This window comes from Hyla sarda, chromosome 8 (assembly GCF_029499605.1).
Source record: "Hyla sarda isolate aHylSar1 chromosome 8, aHylSar1.hap1, whole genome shotgun sequence".
In the NCBI taxonomy this organism is placed as follows: domain Eukaryota; kingdom Metazoa; phylum Chordata; class Amphibia; order Anura; family Hylidae; genus Hyla; species Hyla sarda.
The window spans coordinates 42845531-42867256 of record NC_079196.1 but is presented as its reverse complement, the minus strand read 5'-3'; the positions used below and the strand labels follow the sequence as shown (position 1 = coordinate 42867256).

Below are 21726 nucleotides of genomic sequence, written 5' to 3'. Positions count from 1 at the left end.
AGTCAGGCTCTCTCTGGCAAGCACATGGAGGGCTGTGCGGCCCCCAAATAAATGCCACCCCACTCCATTACTGACCCACCGCCAAACCGGTCATGCTAGAGGATGTTGCAGGCAGCAGAACATTCTCCAGGGCATCTCCAGACTCTGTCATGTCTGTCCCATGTGCTCAGTCTGAACCTACTTTCATCTGTGAAGAGCACAGGGCGCCAGTGGTGAATTTGCTTGGCAAATTCCAAATGTCCTGTGCGGTGTTGGGCTGTAAGCACAACCCCCACCTGTGGAATTCGGGCCCTCATACCACCCTAATGGAGTCTGTTTCTGACCGTTTGAGGTGACACATGCACATTTGTGGCCTGCTGGAGGTCATTTTGCAGGGCTCTGGCAGTGCTCCTCCTTGCACAAAGGCGGAGGTAGCGGTCATGCTGCGGGGTTATTGCCCTCCTATGGCCTCCTCCGCATCTCCTGATGTATTGGCCTGTCTCCTGGTAGCATCTCTGGACTCTACGTTGACAGACACAGCAAACCTTCTTGCCGCAGTTTGCACTGATGTGCCATCCTGGATGAGCTGCACTACCTGTAGACTCCATCTCACGCTACCACTAGAGTGAAAGCACCGCCAGCATTCAAAAGTGACAAAAACATCAGCCAGGAAGCATAGGAACTGAGAAGTGGTTTGTGGTCACCACCTGCAGAACCACTCCTTTATTAGGGGTGTCTTACCAATTGCCTATAATTTCCACCAGTTGTCTGTTCGATTTGCACAACAGCATGTGAAATTGATTGTCAATCAGTGTTGCTTGAGTGGACAGTGTGATTTCACAGATGTGTCATTGACTTGGAGTTACATTGTGTTGTTTAAGTGTTCCCTTTATTTTTTTGAGCAGTGTATGTTGAACATCTTAGTAAAACATTAAGCTTTATAATATACTTCATGAAGTATTTTACAGAAATGATGGCATATAAAAAAAAGACCACTAGGGGTCCCTATTCCATACAGAGCATAATCCTGTCCAGCTGAAGCACAGGCTGGGACAAAGTCCAGAAAGTTAGGGCCGGACTAGCACTTATCTGTGCTCACTCCTTTCCTATCTATTAGACTGCAGCATGAAAACAGAGAGGATTGAGTTACAGAGCAGCCTGTAGTGATTTGATGAAGAGACCCAGCAGAGCAGACTCAGGGAGGAAGTAAATGCATGGTGAGTGAGGGCAGGCTCAGTGCTTGCCTCAGACACGCCCCTTCCTGAGCAGTGGATGTCAGAATAAGTGAGCAGCAGAACAGAAGGATTTGTAAGCCAAATACAGTAGCCAGACACATAAAGACATGAAAAATATCTACTTACTAGTAAGTAACATATTTACTTACAAGTAAGTAACATATTTAAGCATTATTTTCTTTCTATGACATCACAAGTACACTTTAAAAAGAGCAACATAAAGACGTGTGGAGACTAATAATGGCAGCAGAGAATACAAGCTGCTCGGCACCAGGGTTCCTGTAAGTAGGTCAGTGACAGAAGGTACTATGAAGGCACTGTGTCTTTGGCGAGTCCGTACCAGGTGCACGGAGGGTGGTGCAGCAACGTCCTGAAGTACAGTACAGAAACACTATGTAGAATAAAAAGAGACATAGCACTCACCCTTTCCATGGTGCAAAAATGAAGATCCTTTATTTAGATCATTATTTAGTATCACAACAGGTACAAGCAAGGACGGAGAGAAGAAAACAACATGGTCTCCTCCTCAGAGCAGTGGCGACGGCTCTGTTACGCAGCTAAACCCGCTTGGATGCTTGATCAAGTGGGTTTAGCTGCGAAACGAAGATGTTGCAGCTCCTCGGAGGAGGAGCCCATGTTGTTTTCTTCTCTCCGTCCTTGCTTGTACCTGTTAGGGATCTTTGTTTTTGCATCGTGGAAAGGGTGAGTGCTGCATCTCTCTTTTTATTCTACACAGTGTGGAGACTAATAGGCAATTGATGCTCCACTGGGAATTATGATTCCTTGTTGGAGTAAAACCCGGATTTGAAGGAAAAACCTCCAGAAAGGTAATTTGCATATACTCACTTCCCAGAATTCCCAGAAACATCACCCAATTTAGTCCCCCCGGTGATAGGCCTCTCACTGGCCAACACTCTGCTCTGTATAAAGAGTGGCAATCACCCCAAAACTACAGATGGATACTCTTTCCTTCTGGAAAGATCTCTGGATTTGAATACTTGCCCAGTCATTTCCAATACTTACTAGTTTGAGTGATACACTGACTTGAAGGGAAAGCCTCCTGGTGAGAGCTGCTTTCATATACTTTCTTCTGTTTGTCTATGAAACTAATGTGAGGTGCTTAACAGTGAGGGAGCACAATATGAGCTGCACAGGAGGTTGGAGACATGGGCATCATTGATCTATACTGTCTTAAAGCAAAGCTTTCGTAAAAGGACCGCTGAGCTCTTATAGGTTGCTATGGGCAACAAAGATAGCTTTTTACTTAAAGACAGTTTTAAGAATAACCTGAATTAGAAGGCAGTAATAGATGACGGGAATTCCACTCTTCTCCCCTTATGGCCGCAGCTGACACCCTGCTAACTTTTGCTGCACATGTAGTTCCAGATTTTAGGAACATGTAGTCCCAGATTTTGTAAGATTATCTGGTTTTCAAAATTATTGACTTCTGATCTCCACTCTAGTGTATTTGGTGTTTTTTTTTACATGCAACTACTGATGCACCCTTTTGCCCCAAACTGTGCCAATCACATTACTAATGTGGAAACAGACCAATTTAAAGTTGATCCGTTGCACCATTATGAGACAATGTGAGTCAAAAACTGTAGGGAAACCCTTAGATCTATCTCCTCCATTTCGGTTTTGGAGATGTTTTATTTAATCTGTCAGGAAAACCTAAAATACTCAAAAAAGCTAAAAGCTCTGAAGAGAGTGTCGGCTTTAGTTTAGTAAATCTGAGCCAAAATGAGAAACATATTTAGGATGTAAGATTGGTGTTACACTGTTGCCCTGTGTATATTGACCCTGCAAAACTTCTTTAAAGTTTTTATCTAAGTTTTTATCTAAACTCGAATACCCGAATACCCATTTAAATTCTTAGAAAAATTCTTAAAATGGCCAATTGTACAGGGGCCTCCACCATCCTTGACAACACTATGATGGTCCAGGGTATCTCACTGATGTCCTTAGGATAGACCATCAATGTATGTCCAATGGGGATCCCATTCCTGGGGCCTCCACCAGAACGAAGGAGCACTGCTGTACCCACTACATCAACATCCATATGAGAATGGCTGTACCTGGTACTGCAGCTCATCCCATTTTGGGTGAATGAGGCTGAACAGGAACTCCTGTACAAGGCAAAGCCACAATTGTATGGAGATCTCTGTGCAGGGTACTGCAGTGATGGGGCCATGGCACCCCAAGAGTCACCACTGCTCTCTTGTGCTCAATGATTGGGTAGGGTCCCTTACAATCATTCACTGATAGCCTATTTTACTTATAGGCCATCAATGCAAGAGCCTAAAAACATATATCACTCCTCATTACTCTTTTTGTTACCTTGAAATCACTGGGAACCTGAAGCTTCGGTGATGGAATTCCCAGGCCATAATCTATCAGAACCATTGTCATTATGGTAAGAAACACGGCAAAGTCACTGATAATGGACCGGACCTATAGCAAAAACAAAACGAGTCAATAATTATCTGTAGCTTAAATAGTGTATTGATAAAAAATATTCCCCCCATTGTGAGGACACATGGTCTGTACCTTTGTTGGAAAATATCTGCTGGTTTTGAATTGTTTCAGGGTTGAGGACAGTGTAACGGTGGAGAAGAATAAGATGATTGACCAGAACAGGACGTCGGGTACATATGGACCTTCATGTCCACAGGCTCTACCCACAAAAACTCCTTTATATTCATGGCATTCCTGTGAAAATACACTTGGTATTAGAAATTTTGTTCCTGTAAAGCACACACATGCATAACCAACTAACAGGGCTGCACCCAGATCTCTGTCTTCAGGAAGGCAAGCACTGTATGACAGCACAATTTATGCACCCCATATCTATAGTACATGTGCATTGTATAGAAGTGATAGGTAGGTACTATACATGCGCATATAGAAGTGATAGGTAGGCACTATACAATAACTTTACTAAGCTATCACATATCAGCAGTTGGGCTCTGTAACTCTGCAACTTTGTTCACACATGTAAAATCCCCATTGATTTTGTCATATAATCTGCACCAATTTCATCAGTTGTAAATGTTGAAATTAAGTTTTCACATGGAAGAATTCACACAGAAGCTTCCACTGAAATCAATGAGCGCTCTAAAAATCTGCAATAAAATGGAATTTTCCGCAAATATTTTGCACATATCAAAAAGCCCTTAAAGGAGTACTCTGCCCTTAGACATCTTATCCCCTATCCATAGGATAGGGGATAATATGTCTGATCACGGGGGTCTGTTCAAGATGCAGGGTGCTGCACAGAGATCGCAGGGGTCCCAAAGGCCGGACACCCCTGATCAGACATCTTATTCACTCTCCTTTGGATAGGAGATAAGATGTCTAGGGGCAGAGTATGCCTGTGCAACAATGCTTGTGCAAAATCTATGACCTATTACCAAACCTTACCCACCCACATGCTGGCGGCAGCCAAGACTTTCATACCTCTCTTTTGACTTCTTTCAAATGGTTGACAATAACAACTAAAACTGCAGAGTGGAGGAGTGGCTAGCTGGTATTCTTTTATGGTCTATTCACACCAGGGACGTACACACATAGGAGTGAAAGGGGGCTGGAGCCCCTGCCCTTTTCCTCACCTGCCCCTCTAGTGCCCTCACAAAAGGAGCTGCAGACTCAGGGTGACAGGTGAAGTAAAAAGGATCCATTGCTGGGGAGATTTGTATGTGGTTTAATGGAGGGTTCTGTGCCCTCCCTGCAGCAAGGGGGCGCCACTCACCCTGTCATTATCAGCTATTTCTCTGCTTCTCTCCACACGGAAGAGACAGGAGCAGAGGAGGCAGATAGAAGCCCTGCCCACTGTCTGCCCGGCCACAAACTTCAGTCTATGCAGCCCTTACTGTAAGTAACTGTAAATATATGTGAGTGATTGTATGTCAGTGTGTGTGTATGTATACATATGTGTGTGTGCGTATGTATACATATGTGTGTGTGCGTGTGTGTATGCATACATATGTGTGCGTGTGTGTGTGTGTATCTCTATGTACGGTGTCCACCATATCTATGTATGTGCCTGTGCAGAGAGGGATGGCTGGGGCCTTAGTGTAAGTGACTGTGTATATATTGAGTGACTGTATGTCAGTGTGAGGTGTATATATGTGTGTTTGTGTGTGTCTATCTTTATGTATGGGCCTATATATGTGAGCAAGTGAATCTATGTGTGTGTGTGTATGTATGTATGTATGTATGTGTGTGTGTATGTGTGTATATATTTGAGCAAGTGAATCTATGTATATATATATATGAGCAAGTGAATCTATGTATGTGTGTATGTATGTATGTGTGTGTGTATATATATGAGCAAGTGAATCTATGTATATGTGTATATATATGAGCAAGTGAATCTATGTATGTATGTGTGTGTGTATGTGTGTGTATATATATATGAGCAAGTGAATCTATGTATGTGTGTATGTATGTATATGTGTGTGTGTATATATGTATATATATATATATATATATATATATATATATATATATATATATGAGCAAGTGAATCTCTGTATGTGTGTATGTATGTGTGTATGTATGTATGTGTGTGTGTGTTTATATATATATATGAGCAAGTGAATCTATGTATGTATGTGTGTATGTATGTGTGTGTATATATATATGAGCAAGTGAATCTATGTATGTGTGTGTGTATGTATGTATGTATGTATGTGTGTGTGTGTGTGTGTGTGTGTGTGTGTATATATATATATATGAGCAAGTGAATCTATGTATGTGTATATATCAGTGAGTGATTGTATGTGTGTACCTGTATGTATGATGTGCTTATTGGCTTTATCTTTTAGTATATATTCCATGTTATATGTGTGTCTGTGTATTTATGTTTCTTAATGTATATTTGTACCTGTATGTATGTGTCAAAGTTGTTACGCCGAGCGCTCCGGGTCCCCGCTCCTCCCCGGAGCGCTCGCTACACTTCCCTCACTGCAGCGCCCCGGTCGGTTCCACGGACCCGGGGCGCTGCGTTACTACCTCCGGCCGGGATGCGATTCGCGATGCGGGTAGCGCCCGCTCGCGATGCGCACCCCGGCTCCCGTACCTTACTCGCTCCCCGTCAGTTCTGTCCCGGCGCGCGCGGCCCCGCTCCCTAGGGCGCGCGCGCGCCGGGTCTTTGCGATTTAAAGGGCCACTGCACCGCTGATTGGTGCAGTGGTTCCAATTAGTGTTTACACCTGTGCACTTCCCTATATCACCTCACTTCCCCTTCACTCCCTCGCCGGATCTTGTTGCCCTAGTGCCAGTGAAAGCGTTCCTTGTGTGTTCCTTGCCTGTGATTCCAGACCTTCTGCCGTTGCCCCTGACTACGATCCTTGCTGCCTGCCCCGACCTTCTGCTACGTCCGACCTTGCTTCTGTCTACTCCCTTGTACCGCGCCTATCTTCAGCAGCCAGAGAGGTTGAGCCGTTGCTAGGGGATACGACCTGGTCACTACCGCCGCAGCAAGACCATCCCGCTTTGCGGCGGGCTCTGGTGAAAACCAGTAGTGACTTAGAACCGATCCTCTAGCACGGTCCACGCCAATCCCTCTCTGGCACAGAGGATCCACTACCTGCCAGCCGGCATCGTGACAGTAGATCCGGCCATGGATCCCGCTGAAGTTCCTCTGCCAGTTGTCGCTGACCTCACCACGGTGGTCGCCCAGCAGTCACAACAGATTGCGCAACAAGGCCAACAGCTGTCTCAACTGACTGTTATGCTACAACAGTTACTACCACAGCTCCAGCAATCATCTCCTCCGCCAGCTCCTGTACCTCCTCCGCAGCGAGTGGCCGCTTCTGGAATACGACTATCCTTGCCGGATAAATTTGATGGGGACTCTAAGTTTTGCCGTGGCTTTCTTTCCCAATGTTCATTACACTTGGAGATGATGTCGGACCAGTTCCCCACTGAAAGGTCTAAGGTGGCTTTCGTAGTCAGCCTGCTGTCTGGAAAAGCCCTGGCTTGGGCCACACCGCTCTGGGACCGCAATGACCCCGTCACTGCCTCTGTACACTCCTTCTTCTCGGAAATTCGAAGTGTCTTTGAGGAACCTGCCCGAGCCTCTTCTGCTGAGACTGCCCTGTTGAACCTGGTCCAGGGTAATTCTTCCGTTGGCGAGTATGCCGTACAGTTCCGTACCCTTGCTTCAGAATTATCCTGGAATAATGAGGCACTCTGCGCGACCTTTAAAAAAGGCCTATCCAGCAACATTAAAGATGTTCTGGCCGCACGAGAAATCCCTGCTAACCTACATGAACTCATCCATCTTGCCACTCGCATTGACATGCGTTTTTCCGAACGGCGTCAGGAGCTCCGCCAGGATATGGACTCTGTTCGCACGAGGCGTTTCTTCTCCCCGGCTCCTCTCTCCTCTGGTCCCCTGCAATCTGTTCCTGTGCCTCCCGCCGTGGAGGCTATGCAGGTCGACCGGTCTCGCCTGACACCCCAAGAGAGGACACGACGCCGCATGGAGAATCTCTGCCTGTACTGTGCTAGTACCGAACACTTCCTGAAGGATTGTCCTATCCGTCCTCCCCGCCTGGAAAGACGTCCGCTGACTCCGCACAAAGGTGAGACAGTCCTTGATGTCTACTCTGCTTCTCCACGTCTTACTGTGCCTGTGCGGATGTCTGCCTCTGCCTTCTCCTTCTCTGCTGTGGCCTTCTTGGACTCCGGATCTGCAGGAAATTTCATCTTAGCCTCTCTCGTCAACAGGTTCAACATCCCGGTGACCAGTCTCGCCAGACCCCTCTACATCAATTGTGTAAACAATGAAAGATTGGACTGTACTATACGTTTCCGCACGGAGCCCCTTCTAATGTGCATCGGATCTCATCACGAGAGGATTGAACTGTTGGTCCTCCCCAATTGCACTTCTGAAATCCTTCTTGGACTTCCCTGGCTTCAACTCCATTCCCCAATCCTGGATTGGTCCACTGGGGAGATCAAGAGTTGGGGGCCCTCTTGTTCCAAGGACTGCTTAAAACCGGTTCCCAGTAAACCTTGCCGTGTCCCTGTGCTTCCTCATGTAACCGGTCTCCCTAAGGCCTATATGGACTTTGCGGACGTTTTTTGCAAAAAACAAGCTGAGACTCTACCTCCTCACAGGCCTTATGATTGTCCCATTGACCTCCTCCCGGGTACTACTCCACCCCGGGGCAGAATCTATCCTCTGTCCGTCCCAGAGACTCTTGCCATGTCAGAATACGTCCAAGAAAATTTAAAAAAGGGCTTTATCCGTAAATCCTCCTCTCCTGCCGGAGCCGGATTTTTCTTTGTGTCCAAAAAAGATGGCTCTCTACGTCCTTGCATTGACTACCGCGGTCTTAATAAAATCACGGTTAAGAACCGCTACCCCCTACCCCTCATCTCTGAACTCTTTGATCGTCTCCAAGGTGCCCATATTTTTACCAAACTGGACTTAAGAGGTGCTTATAATCTCATCCGCATCAGAGAGGGGGATGAATGGAAAACGGCATTTAACACCAGAGATGGACACTTTGAGTATCTGGTCATGCCCTTTGGTCTATGCAACGCCCCTGCCGTCTTCCAAGACTTTGTTAATGAAATTTTTCGTGATCTACTATACTCCTGTGTTGTTGTATATCTGGACGATATCCTGATTTTTTCTGCCAATCTTGAAGAACACCGCCAGCATGTCCGTATGGTTCTTCAGAGACTTCGTGATAATCAACTCTATGCCAAAATAGAGAAATGTCTGTTTGAATGCCAATCTCTTCCTTTTCTAGGATACTTGGTCTCTGGCCAGGGACTACAAATGGACCCAGATAAACTCTCTGCCGTCTTAGATTGGCCACGCCCCTCCGGACTCCGTGCCATCCAACGTTTTTTGGGGTTCGCCAATTATTACAGGCAATTTATTCCACATTTTTCTACCATTGTGGCTCCTATTGTGGCTTTAACAAAAAAAAATGCCGATCCCAAGTCTTGGCCTCCTCAAGCGGAAGACGCCTTTAAACGACTCAAGTCTGCCTTTTCTTCGGCTCCCGTGCTCTCCAGACCTGACCCATCTAAACCCTTCCTATTGGAGGTTGATGCCTCCTCAGTGGGAGCTGGAGCTGTCCTTCTACAAAAAAACTCTTCCGGGCATGCTGTTACTTGTGGTTTTTTTTCCAGGACCTTCTCTCCGGCGGAGAGGAACTACTCCATCGGGGATCGAGAGCTTCTAGCCATTAAATTAGCACTTGAGGAATGGAGGCATCTGCTGGAGGGATCAAGATTTCCAGTTATTATTTACACCGATCACAAGAACCTCTCCTACCTCCAGTCTGCCCAACGGCTGAATCCTCGTCAGGCCAGGTGGTCTCTGTTCTTTGCCCGATTTAATTTTGAAATTCACTTTCGGCCTGCTGATAAAAACATTAGGGCCGATGCTCTCTCTCGTTCCTCAGATGCCTCTGAAATTGAACTCTCTCCTCAACACATCATTCCTCCTGACTGCCTGATTTCCACTTCTCCAGCCTCCATCAGGCAAACTCCTCCAGGAAAGACCTTTGTTTCTCCACGCCAACGCCTTGGGATCCTCAAATGGGGTCACTCCTCCCATCTCGCAGGTCATGCGGGCATCAAGAAATCTGTGCAACTCATCTCTCGCTTCTATTGGTGGCCGACTCTAGAGACTGATGTGGTGGACTTTGTGCGAGCCTGCACTATCTGTGCCCGGGATAAGACTCCTCGCCAGAAGCCCGCTGGTTTTCTTCATCCTCTACCTGTCCCCGAACAACCTTGGTCTCTGATTGGTATGGATTTTATTACTGACTTACCCCCATCCCATGGCAACACTGTTATTTGGGTGGTCGTTGATCGATTCTCCAAAATGGCACATTTCATCCCTCTTCCTGGTCTTCCTTCAGCGCCTCAGTTGGCTAAACAATTTTTTGTACACATTTTTCGTCTTCACGGGTTGCCTACACAGATCGTCTCGGATAGAGGCGTCCAATTTGTGTCTAAATTCTGGAGGGCTCTCTGTAAACAACTCAAGATTAAATTAAATTTTTCTTCTGCATACCATCCTCAATCCAATGGACAAGTAGAGAGAATTAACCAGATCTTGGGTGACTATTTACGACATTTTGTTTCCTCCCGCCAGGATGACTGGGCAGATCTTCTACCTTGGGCCGAATTCTCGTATAATTTCAGAATCTCTGAATCTTCCTCCAAATCTCCGTTTTTCGTGGTGTACGGCCGTCACCCTCTTCCCCCCCTCCCTACCCCCTTGCCCTCTGGTCTGCCCGCTGTGGATGAAATTTCTCGTGATCTTTCCACCATATGGAAAGAGACCCAAAATTCTCTCTTACAGGCTTCTTCTCGCATGAAGAGATTCGCAGATAAGAAAAGAAGAGCTCCTCCCATTTTTTCCCCTGGAGACAAGGTATGGCTCTCCGCTAAATATGTCCGTTTCCGTGTCCCGAGCTATAAGTTGGGACCACGCTATCTTGGTCCTTTTAAAGTTTTGTGTCAAATTAATCCTGTCTCTTACAAACTTCTTCTTCCTCCTTCTCTTCGTATCCCTAATGCCTTTCACGTCTCTCTTCTTAAACCTCTCATCCTCAACCGTTTTTCTCCTAAATCTGTTCCTCCCACTCCTGTTTCCGGCTCCTCGGACATCTTCTCTGTCAAAGAGATTTTGGCCTCTAAAAAGGTCAGGGGAAGAACTTTTTTTTTAGTGGATTGGGAGGGTTGTGGTCCAGAAGAGAGGTCCTGGGAACCTGAGGACAATATCCTGGACAAAAGTCTGATCCTCAGGTTCTCAGGCCCCAAGAAGAGGGGGAGACCCAAGGGGGGGGGTACTGTTACGCCGAGCGCTCCGGGTCCCCGCTCCTCCCCGGAGCGCTCGCTACACTTCCCTCACTGCAGCGCCCCGGTCGGTTCCACGGACCCGGGGCGCTGCGTTACTACCTCCGGCCGGGATGCGATTCGCGATGCGGGTAGCGCCCGCTCGCGATGCGCACCCCGGCTCCCGTACCTTACTCGCTCCCCGTCAGTTCTGTCCCGGCGCGCGCGGCCCCGCTCCCTAGGGCGCGCGCGCGCCGGGTCTTTGCGATTTAAAGGGCCACTGCACCGCTGATTGGTGCAGTGGTTCCAATTAGTGTTTACACCTGTGCACTTCCCTATATCACCTCACTTCCCCTTCACTCCCTCGCCGGATCTTGTTGCCCTAGTGCCAGTGAAAGCGTTCCTTGTGTGTTCCTTGCCTGTGATTCCAGACCTTCTGCCGTTGCCCCTGACTACGATCCTTGCTGCCTGCCCCGACCTTCTGCTACGTCCGACCTTGCTTCTGTCTACTCCCTTGTACCGCGCCTATCTTCAGCAGCCAGAGAGGTTGAGCCGTTGCTAGGGGATACGACCTGGTCACTACCGCCGCAGCAAGACCATCCCGCTTTGCGGCGGGCTCTGGTGAAAACCAGTAGTGACTTAGAACCGATCCTCTAGCACGGTCCACGCCAATCCCTCTCTGGCACAGAGGATCCACTACCTGCCAGCCGGCATCGTGACAAAAGTGTCTCTTTGTATGTGTGTATATGACCTATGTACTGTATGTGTATATTACCTATGTACTGTATGTGTATATTACCTATGTACTGTATGTGCCTTTATGTTATGTGCTTGTATGTATTGTATGAAGCACATTATTAGGGAATTATTGGAGGAATGTAAGCACAGTATATAGGGAATTTATGGAAGCACAGTATATATTTCATTATATTGGAACATTATATATTTATGTATGCTGGCACTGTGTATAGATCCTTAGGGTGCGTTCACATGGGCCTATTTTTGCTGCAGATCTGCTGCAGATTTTGCTTCCCATTGACAATGGGAAGAGAAATCTGCTAAAGCAAATCTGCAGCAGATCTGCAGCAGAAAATATGCACATGTGAACGCACCCTTAGTGGTGGCACAGTATAGTTAAATAATAGTGGCACAGTATATAGTTCATTAATGGTGGCACAGTATATAGTTCATTAAGGGGGGTACGGTATATAATTAAAGGCAGTTTACTCTCACTAAACCCAATACACTAGGTTACATGTATACAAAAATTGGTCTTTCCATTTTCTAGGTATTGCCCCACATTGCTAGTATGCGAAGTCAGTCTTGTGCGCAATGGAGGCGGAGCTTTCCTGCCTCCATCCTGTATGCTGTGCTATGCCCGGCCGTCTTTGTATATTTATAATTCTTTTTTTTTGCCAACTCTAGTATATTGTAGACTGTAAGCATATATTAGTGTGGTGTCATCTCTTCAGTGTAAGAACCAGAGCTGTGTGGAGATTCCTGCATAAGATGGGTGCTGGGTGATGGGTGATGGGTGATTGGTGATGGGTGCTGCGTGATTGGGGATGGGTGATTGGGGATGGGTGCTGGGTAATTGGGGATGGGTGCGGGGTGAGGCCGGGTACAGTGCACGTTCTGTCATATAGAGCTCAGGTGGGGGCATATAGGGGGAGATTTATTAAAACCTTTGCAGAGGAAAAACCCACTGCAAAACGATCTGATTGGTTGCTATGGGCGACTGCACCGCTCTTTCTCTGCACAGGTTTTGTATAAATCTCCTCTATAATGCAGTATATTATAGGGCAGCTGTCACGTTTTCTGTAAATAAGACTGACAGCACAGACAAAGTGTATATACACATGGCGGACCTCAGAGAAACTGTTCTTGACTCGATTTTGCAAAAACACCAACTTTTAAGGGGGCTAGGAATGTCGAGGAGGCCCGGCGGGAGTCCACTGTGTCCCTGGGCCGCAGCACATCTGCCCATTAAGTCTGGCAGACGTTTTTTAAATTATGAAAAGTGCCCTCTTTTTTTACTTGAGCCCCTGCCCTCCAAAATGTCTGTGCACGTCCCTGATTCACACGTACAGTATTCTGCGCAGATTTGATGCACAGGATTTTCTGCTGCAGATTTCAATGTAAAATGAACACAGCTTGAAATCCTGCGACCCTTAAGGTGAATTTAAGCTGCAGATTTGAAGCTGTGTTCAGTCAATTAGTTAAGTTGAAATCCGCAGCATAAAATCTGTAGCTTTAAATTCTGTGCATCAAATATGCACAGGATACTGTATGTGTAAATACACCCTAAAGAGATTTTCCAGGAAAAGAAAACCAGAGCTAAGAACTTCTACCAAAGAAAGCACCACCCCTGTCCTCAGGTTGTGTGTGGTATTACTACTTGGTTCCAATCAATTCAATCGAACTGAGGATAAGTGGGGTGCTGTTTTTGGAAGGAATCAGCTTTGTCTTTCTAATCCTGAATAACCCCTTTAGGCATGATGCTATTGAAGAGCTTTGGGGTCCGTGGCTCTTGCACAACATATTTAAGTGGACCTCTCCCCCATCTTTTTAATCCTACACTTGCAACACTATATACTGTATTTCTACATATGCACTTACCTATTTATTAATAGTTTTAACACAAACTGATTGAAATTTGGGGATACTGTGGAGGGTAATTTTTTTTTTTCAAATCCACAGGTGCCAGAAAGTTTTACAAATTTGTACATCACTTCTATTTAAAAATCTTAATCCTTTCAGTACTTATCAGCTACTGTAGGCTCCAGAGGAAGTTGTGTAGTTCTTTTCTGCCTGACCACAGTGCTCTCTGCTGACACTTCTGTCCATCTCAGGAACTGTCCAGAGCAGGAGAGGTTGGCTATGGGGATTTTTTCCTACTCTGGACAGTTCCTGACATGGACAGAGTTGGCAGCAGAGAGCATTGTGGTAAGACTGGAAAGAACTACACAACTTCCTCTGGATCATACAGCAGCTGATAAGTACTGTAAGGATTAAGATTTTTAAATAGAAGTAATTTACAAATCTGTATAACTTTCTTGAACCAATAATGACATTTTTTTCCCCCCTCCGAAGTACCCCTTAAACTTCTATTTGCAGATGTTAGCCCACTCATCAGTAATGTATCCAAATGGGCAAGACTTCCAAAAATTAAAGATGAAGCTAAAATGATCTGCTGACTGTACCCTACCATTACTCGGAAAGCGGAGCTTATGATAAGCTTAGGAATTGCAAAAAAATAAAAATTCTTATATCTCTATACATATCCTGAACAGCTGGAGAGAAAAAATATTTTAGAGGAAATATGAGCTTTTGGAACCATTTTAGAATAGTCTGACTGTGCCATCTGTCACGCATCAACAGAAATCCTCTTTGTTCTATGATGTTTTTAAAGTTGATTTTGTAAAAAAAAAAAAAAAAAACACACACAACAAAACATTTTATTGGCGTTGTTTTAGCTTTAAGTGATGCATGAGACCGTGCTGGATATGATTTCTTCTTTTCTGTTTAAATCACGCTTTTCTTTGACAGAAAGAAGCTCATGCCGGGCGCCACACAGGACGTGAAGCTTATTGGATTTGACCCCAGAGGGAAATTTCACATAAACAACAACATCTTTTTAGAGATTGCTAAATATATTAAAAATTGAAAGCAGGTGTAATGGGTAAAAGGCAATTCACACTAGGTTTTCTTTTATTTTTATTTTTATTCCATTAATTAAGCCTTAAAGGGGTACTCCATTGGCCAGTATTCGGAACATTTAGTTCCGAATGCTGTGTGTGTGCTGTGGGAGTCGGCCATGCCCCCTCATGACGTCATGCCATGCCCCCTCAATGCAAGTCTATGGGAGGGGGCGTGGCGGCCGCCACGCCCCTCCCATAGACTTGCATTGAGGGGGCGTGGCATGACATCACGAGGGGGCATGGCCAACCTCCGCAGCATGCCTTGAACACCTATCATTTTTAATGATAAGGACTTAAACAATATTGGGTATTGGTCTGTCTGGGTCAATCAGCTACTTGAAGGCATTGTATCCCTTTTATTGTTTAAAAGGCACTGTTATTTTCAATAGTGGCTGTGCCTTGTATTACAGCTAATTAAAGGTTAAAGCTACAGTTGAGCTGTAAAACCAGGCACAGCCGCTACAAAAAGTATGGCGCTATGTCTGGTAAACAATGAAGGGGACATGGCGTTTGTTAGAGCAATACGGCCACTTTTAGCAGCTCATTGTAAAGTAGGGACTCTACTGATCTAACATGGCCTGTTCCAAGGATTCACCATCAAGTTTAAAGTCCCAGACGGCCTCTTGATTGCAACCAGAGAGGGCAATTGTGAGAACAATGTGGCGCAATATACAACGAACTGGTGTGAGGTGCATAGCACCAAACTTTTACACTCCTCAGGAGCGTATCAGAACATCTCCGTAGAAGAGACAGTGGACATTGCATAGTACCGATAATTATATTCACCAACGATCTTTCCCTTAACCACATAGGGACCCAGGGCGTACAGGTACGCCTTCGCTCCCTGGTACTTAAGGACCCAGGGCGTACCTGTACGCCCGTGGGAATTTCGATCCCCACCGTGCGGGGACCGGACCGGGGTGACTGCTGATATCGATCAGCAGGCACCCCGCGCAAATGCCCAGGGGGGGGGGGGGGGGTCATCAGACCCCCCATGTCAGCGATCGCCGGAAATCGCAGGTGAATTCACACTTGAGATTTGCGCCGATCCCAGGTCATATGGGTCTATGGTGACCCGAAATATAAGGGGGACTGCAGTTGACCATGACATCCCCCTAAAGGGATAGGAGTGAGCTGGCAGGGGTGCCACCCCTCCAATCTCTGCCATTGTTCGTCAAGACGCGATGACCAATAGCAGATTGGGGGCGGGGGGGAGGTTAACTTTCGGTTTTTTACTTGTTCTGCCCACCCACAATAGGCGGGGCACAACGGGGAAACCGACAGAGGACCGGGGCCGAAGTCCACTCACCCATCGGAGACGGAAGCAGCGATGATCGATGGCGGCAGCGAGCGAGGATTGACGGAAGAAGAGGACGGCGATGCGACTCCCTGGATCCTACGGAAGCCGGTGAGTTGCCTAGCAACATCTGGAGGGCTACATTTTGAGACCACTATACAGTGGTCTCTAAACTGTAGCCGTCCAGATGTTGCAAAACTACAACTCCCAGCATGCCCAGACAGCTGTTTGCTGTGTGGGTATGCTGAGATTTGTAGTTTTGCAACAGCTCAAGGGCTGCAGTTTGGAGATCACTGTGCAGTGGTCTCTAAACTGTAGCCCTCCAGATGTTGCAAAACTGCAAATCCCAGCATGCCCAAACAGCAAACAGCTGTCTTGGCATGCTGAGAGTTGTAGTTGCGTATCTCCAGCTGTTGCATAACTACATCTCCCAGCATGCCCTTCGGCAATCAGTACATGCTGGGAGTTGAAGTTTTGCAAACGCTGGAGGCACACTGGTTGGAAAATACTGAGTTAGGTAACAGAAAGTTTTCCAACCAGTGTGCCTCCAGCTGGTGCAAAAGTACAACTCCCAGCATGTACAGTCTGTCAGTACATGCTGGGAGTTGTAGTTTTGAAACAGATGGAGGTTTGCCCCCCCATGTGAATGTACAAGGTACATTGAAACAGTCGATCTTACAGTTAGTTTTCTGCTTCAAGTTTGGGCTGCTGCAATTTCTCGCCGCAGCGTAAACTCTTAGCGGGAAACACACTGTAAACGCCCGCCAGTGTGGATGTACCCTAAAAACACTACACTACACTAACACATAATAAAGAGTAAAACACTACATATACACCCCCTTACATGCTGGGAGTTTAGCAACAGCTGGAGGCACCCTGTTTGGGAATCACTGGAGTAGAATATTCCTATGTCCACCCCTATGCAATTCCTACGTAGTTCTCAAATGCGCCTGGCACTCTCTCACTTCAGAGCCCTGTATGAAAAGGAAAAGTTGGGAGCTACACCAGCCTGTTAGTGTAAAAAAAAGCGGTAAAAGCAAAAAAGACCTCCAAAATTTGTAATGCAATTTCTCCTGAGTACGGAAATACCCCATATGTGGATGTAAAATGCTCTGCGGATGCACAACAAGGCTCAGGAGTGAGAGCGCACTATGTACATTTGAGGCCTAAATTGGTGATTTGCACAGGGGTGGCTGATTTTACAGCGGTTCTTACATAAACGCAAAAAAATAAATACCTACATGTGACCCCATTTTGGAAACTACACCCCTCACGGAACGTAACAAGGGGTATAGTGAGTCTTAACACCCCACAGGTGTTTGACAAATTTTCATTTTCAATTTTCAAAAATGCTGGTGTCACTAAAATGCTGGGGTCACCCTAAATTTTTCATTTTATAGGAAAAAAGCCCCCCAAAATTTGTAACCCCATTTCTTCTGAGTAAGAAAATACCCCATATGTGGATGTAAAGTGCTCTGCTGGCGCACTACAATGCTCAGAAGAGAAGGAGCACCATTGGGATTTTGAAGAGAAAATTTGTCCGGAATTGAAGGCCACGTGTGTTTACAAAGCCCCCATAGTGCCAGAACAATGGACCCCCCACCCCACATGTGACCCCATTTTGGAAACTACACCCCTCACATAATGTAATAAGGGGTACAGTGAGCATTTACAACCCACAGGTGTCTGACAGATTTTTGGAACAGTGATCAGTGAAAATGAAAAATTAAATTTTTCATTTGCACAGTCCACTGTTCCAAAGATCTGTCAAACGCCAGTTTCCACATGTGTTCTGGTACCACGGGGGGCTTTGTAAACACACATGGCCCCCGACTTCCATTCCAAACAAATTCTCTTTCAAAAAGCTCAATGGCACTCCTCCTCTTCTGTGCATTGTAGTTCGCCAGCAGAGCACTTGACGTCCACACATGGGGTATTTCCATACTCAGAAGAAATGGGTTTACAAATTTTGGGGGTCATTTTCTCCTATTACCCCTTATAAAAATGTAAAATTTGGGGAAAAAAATACATTTTAGTGAAATTTTTTTTATTTTTTCATTTACACATCCAACTTTAACAAAAAGTCGTCAAACACCTGTGGGGTGTTAAGGCTCACTGTACCCCTTGTTACATTCCTTGAGGGATGTAGTTTCCAAAATAGTATGCCATGTGTTTTTTTTTTTTTTTGCTGTTCTGGCACCATAGGGGCTTCCTAAATGCAACATGCCCCCCAAAAACCATTTCAGCAAAATTTGCTTTCCAAAAGCTAAATGTGACTCCTTCTCTTCTGAGCATTGTAGTTCGCCCGCAGAGCATTTTACCTCCTAACATGGGGAATTTCCATACTCAGAAGAGATGGGGTTACAAATTTTGGGGGGCATTTTCTCCCATTACCCTTGGTAAAAATGGTAAAAATGGTTTCATTTACACATCCAACTTTAACAAAAAGTCGTCAAACACCTGTGGGGTGTTAAGGCTCACTGGACCCCTTGTTACGTGCCTTGAGGGGTGTAATTTCCAAAATGGTGTGCCATGTGGGGGTTTTCTGCTATTCTGGCACCATAGGGGCTTCCTAAATGTGACATGCCCCCCAAAAAACATTTCAGCAAAATTCACTCTCCAAAATCCCATTGTCGCTCCTTCCCTTCTGAGCCCTCTACTGCGCCCGCCGAACACTTGACATACACATATGAGGTATTTCCTTACTCGAGAGAAATTGGGTTATAAATTTTGGGGGGCTTTTTCTCCTATTACCCCTTGTAAAAATTCTAAAACTGGGTCTACAAGAACATAAGAGTGTAAAAAATGAAGATTTTGAATTTTCTCCTTCACTTTGCTGCTATTCCTGTGAAACACCTAAAGTGTTAACAAACTTTCTGAATGTCATTTTGAATATTTTGAGGGTGCAGTTTTTATAAAAGAGTTATTTATGGGGTATTTTTTAATAAGAAAGCCCTTCAAATCCAGTTCAAAACTGAACTGGTCCCTGAAAAATTTTGATTTAGAAAATTTTGCAAAAAATTTGAAAATTGCTGCCGAACTTTGAAGCCCTCTGATGTCTTCCAAAAGTAAAAACATGTCAACTTTATGATGAAAATATAACGTAGACATATTGTATATGTGAATCAAAATATAATTTATTTGGAATGTCTGTTTTCCTTACAAGCAGAGAGCTTCAAAGTTAGAAAAATGTAAAACTTTCAATTTTTTCATAAAATTTTGGAATTTTTCACCAAGAAATTATTCAAGTATCGGTGAAAATTTACCACAAACATAAAGTAGAATATGCCACAAAAAAACAATCTCGGAATCAGAATGAAAAGTGAAAGCATCCCAGAGTTATTAATGCTTAAAGTGACAGTGGTCAGATGTGCAAAAAATGGACGGGTCTTTAAGGTGAAAATGGGCTGGGTCCTTAAGGGGTTAAGGAACGGACTTAACTACAGGACAATATCTAGTATATACACTGTATATTAGTTCCATATTTGTTTCTATTTGTTTTCATCCACATTGGACCATAATGTGATATCAGTCCGTACCTGGCAGGCAGTAATGGACATGCTTAGGAAGGATCTGCGCTTGTCTTGGAGGTAAATGGCTATGTTGTGAGATTACCATAACACTGAGCCTATCTTTTAGTGAACTGGGTATTTCTTGTTGGAGTTTCCTCCCTTCAACTACAAATCCATATTACCTTGTTTGTAAATGTGAGGTCACTTTTCTGCCTCCCACTCATCAACCACTCCACCCACTGAAACATACCTGTGCTCCTTCCATGCAATAGACCAGCCTCCAGCTGTTGCAAAACTAACATTCCTTGCAGACTGATCTTTCTCCCACCCAGCGGTCGCTTCACCCATTGAAGCAGACAGACTCCCTGTTGTCACCTGACTAGTGATGTAATATCTCGGTCACACTGCAACCTGGGAAAACCTGAGATGGCACTCATTGTGTATGCTGTTAAAAATAAACTTTGGGGCAAACATCACAGAAGAATTGCGAGAAAACCATCACACACAGGTACAGACACTATATTATGAACTACACTAACTTTACAGCCCCTGTAGCTTAGCCAAATAAAAATTTCTGGAATACCCTTTTAAAGCTATCTAGAGCATTGAGAACAGTCTATGTTAAAGGGGTACTCCAGTGGAACACAACTGGTGCCAGAAAGGTGTACAGATTTGTAAATTACTCCTACGTAAGAATCTTAATCCTTCCAGTATTGCAACAGCTGGAGGCACCCTGGATGGCAAACACTGCATTAGACAGTCAAATGGCCCCACTAAAATTTGCAGAATTGTCTGACTTTTCGTTAATATGATGCCCTTTTTTATTTTTATTTTTTTAATTATAAACCATAATAAAATGTCTCCACTTACACTAACAGTCAGGTTATTCCAAGTTATCTCTGATGTGGTTATATTGGCTTCACCCCAATATTTCATAGTTTCATTAGTAGGGTTAGTGGGCTCCGCACAACTGCACCTAAAAAAGACACAAGATGGAGACAAGATCTTTGGGAGATAGTTTGACGCAGTGGTACAATTCTAACACTCTCACGTATCTGATTTGTATTGGTCAATCTTAAACCCTACAACGTAAGCAATCACGTAAACACTGACATACTGTGCTCAACAGAACTGGTATTAATTTGCTGCATTGTGACATATGTTACGCTGCTTTATTTTGCATTTTCCCTACTCTGGGGCTATTAATTAATCCCATATAGTATCAGACGACCTTGTAATCACCCAACATATTTCTCAAAGTGAACGATGAACTAGTAATATGAGCATGACTAATTATCAAAACTTTAGAAAAAAAAAACCCTCTATGAGTCTATATTAGGAACATTTACTGAAGTCTGAAAAGGAAAACATATACAGTTCCTTGATATTATCATACATATGAAAAAAGTCAACATAATACTCATGCATCATCTTAAAGGATAGGGAGTAACATGTCTGATCATTGGACGGGGGGGGGGGGGGGGGGTTGGACGGGACGGGTGGTCTGGCCGCTGGGACCCCCTGCGATCTCCCAGCTAGCACTGCAGCGTTCTGAACGAGGAAGCCTGGGGCCAGTCCCAGGACCCCTGCGATCAAACATTTTATCCCCTATCCTTTGGATAGTGGATATCATGTCTGGGTGAGGAATATCCCTTTAAGTGCCGGCATAACATTGCTCAAGGATAGTATATGTCAAGGTGCTATTGATCTATGATGCCGAGTGCCTTTGTATTAGTATCTTATGATCACGTGAGTGTTCAGATCCCGACCAACTATTAGAACAAGCGGGGAGAAAAGCTTGGCTGACCGAGACAATCCCACAGACTTACATTATAAGTTTGTCTCGCTTAGCGCGTTCTTCTTCTAGCTATTTCTAACTATCGGTCGCAGTCTCGGCACTCAAACCCTGATCAATCGAAACTTTTGACATGTCTCTACAACATGTCAAATGTTTTATAAAGTGCTCATTTAATGAACAGAAGACAGGTTGTCACAGCCTAATCCTTATATATTTAAAGGGTATGTCTAGATGAGAGAATTCCCTTTTGAAATGCTTTATTAAAGGGGTACTCCGCTGCTCAGCGTTTGGAACAAACTGTACCGAACGCTGGAGCTGGCGTCGGGAGCTCGTGACGTCATAGCCCCGCCCCCTCATTATGTCACACCCTGCCCCCTCAATGCAA

General features: G+C 45.1%; 1 protein-coding gene across 4 annotated transcripts in view; it reads right to left on the bottom strand.

The window, feature by feature from the left end:
- SLC4A10 (solute carrier family 4 member 10) overlaps positions 1-21726 on the bottom strand; it is a 309487-nt gene that overhangs the window by 41387 nt on the left and 246374 nt on the right. For all 4 annotated transcript variants that reach the window (XM_056535524.1, XM_056535523.1, XM_056535526.1 and 1 more), the window contains exons 15-17: positions 20414-20519; positions 3765-3926; positions 3555-3668 (exon numbers count right to left, since the gene is read on the bottom strand). In XM_056535524.1, coding sequence (XP_056391499.1) covers positions 3555-3668; positions 3765-3926; positions 20414-20519 — 382 coding nt within the window. The remainder of the gene's footprint in view (positions 1-3554; positions 3669-3764; positions 3927-20413; positions 20520-21726) is intronic.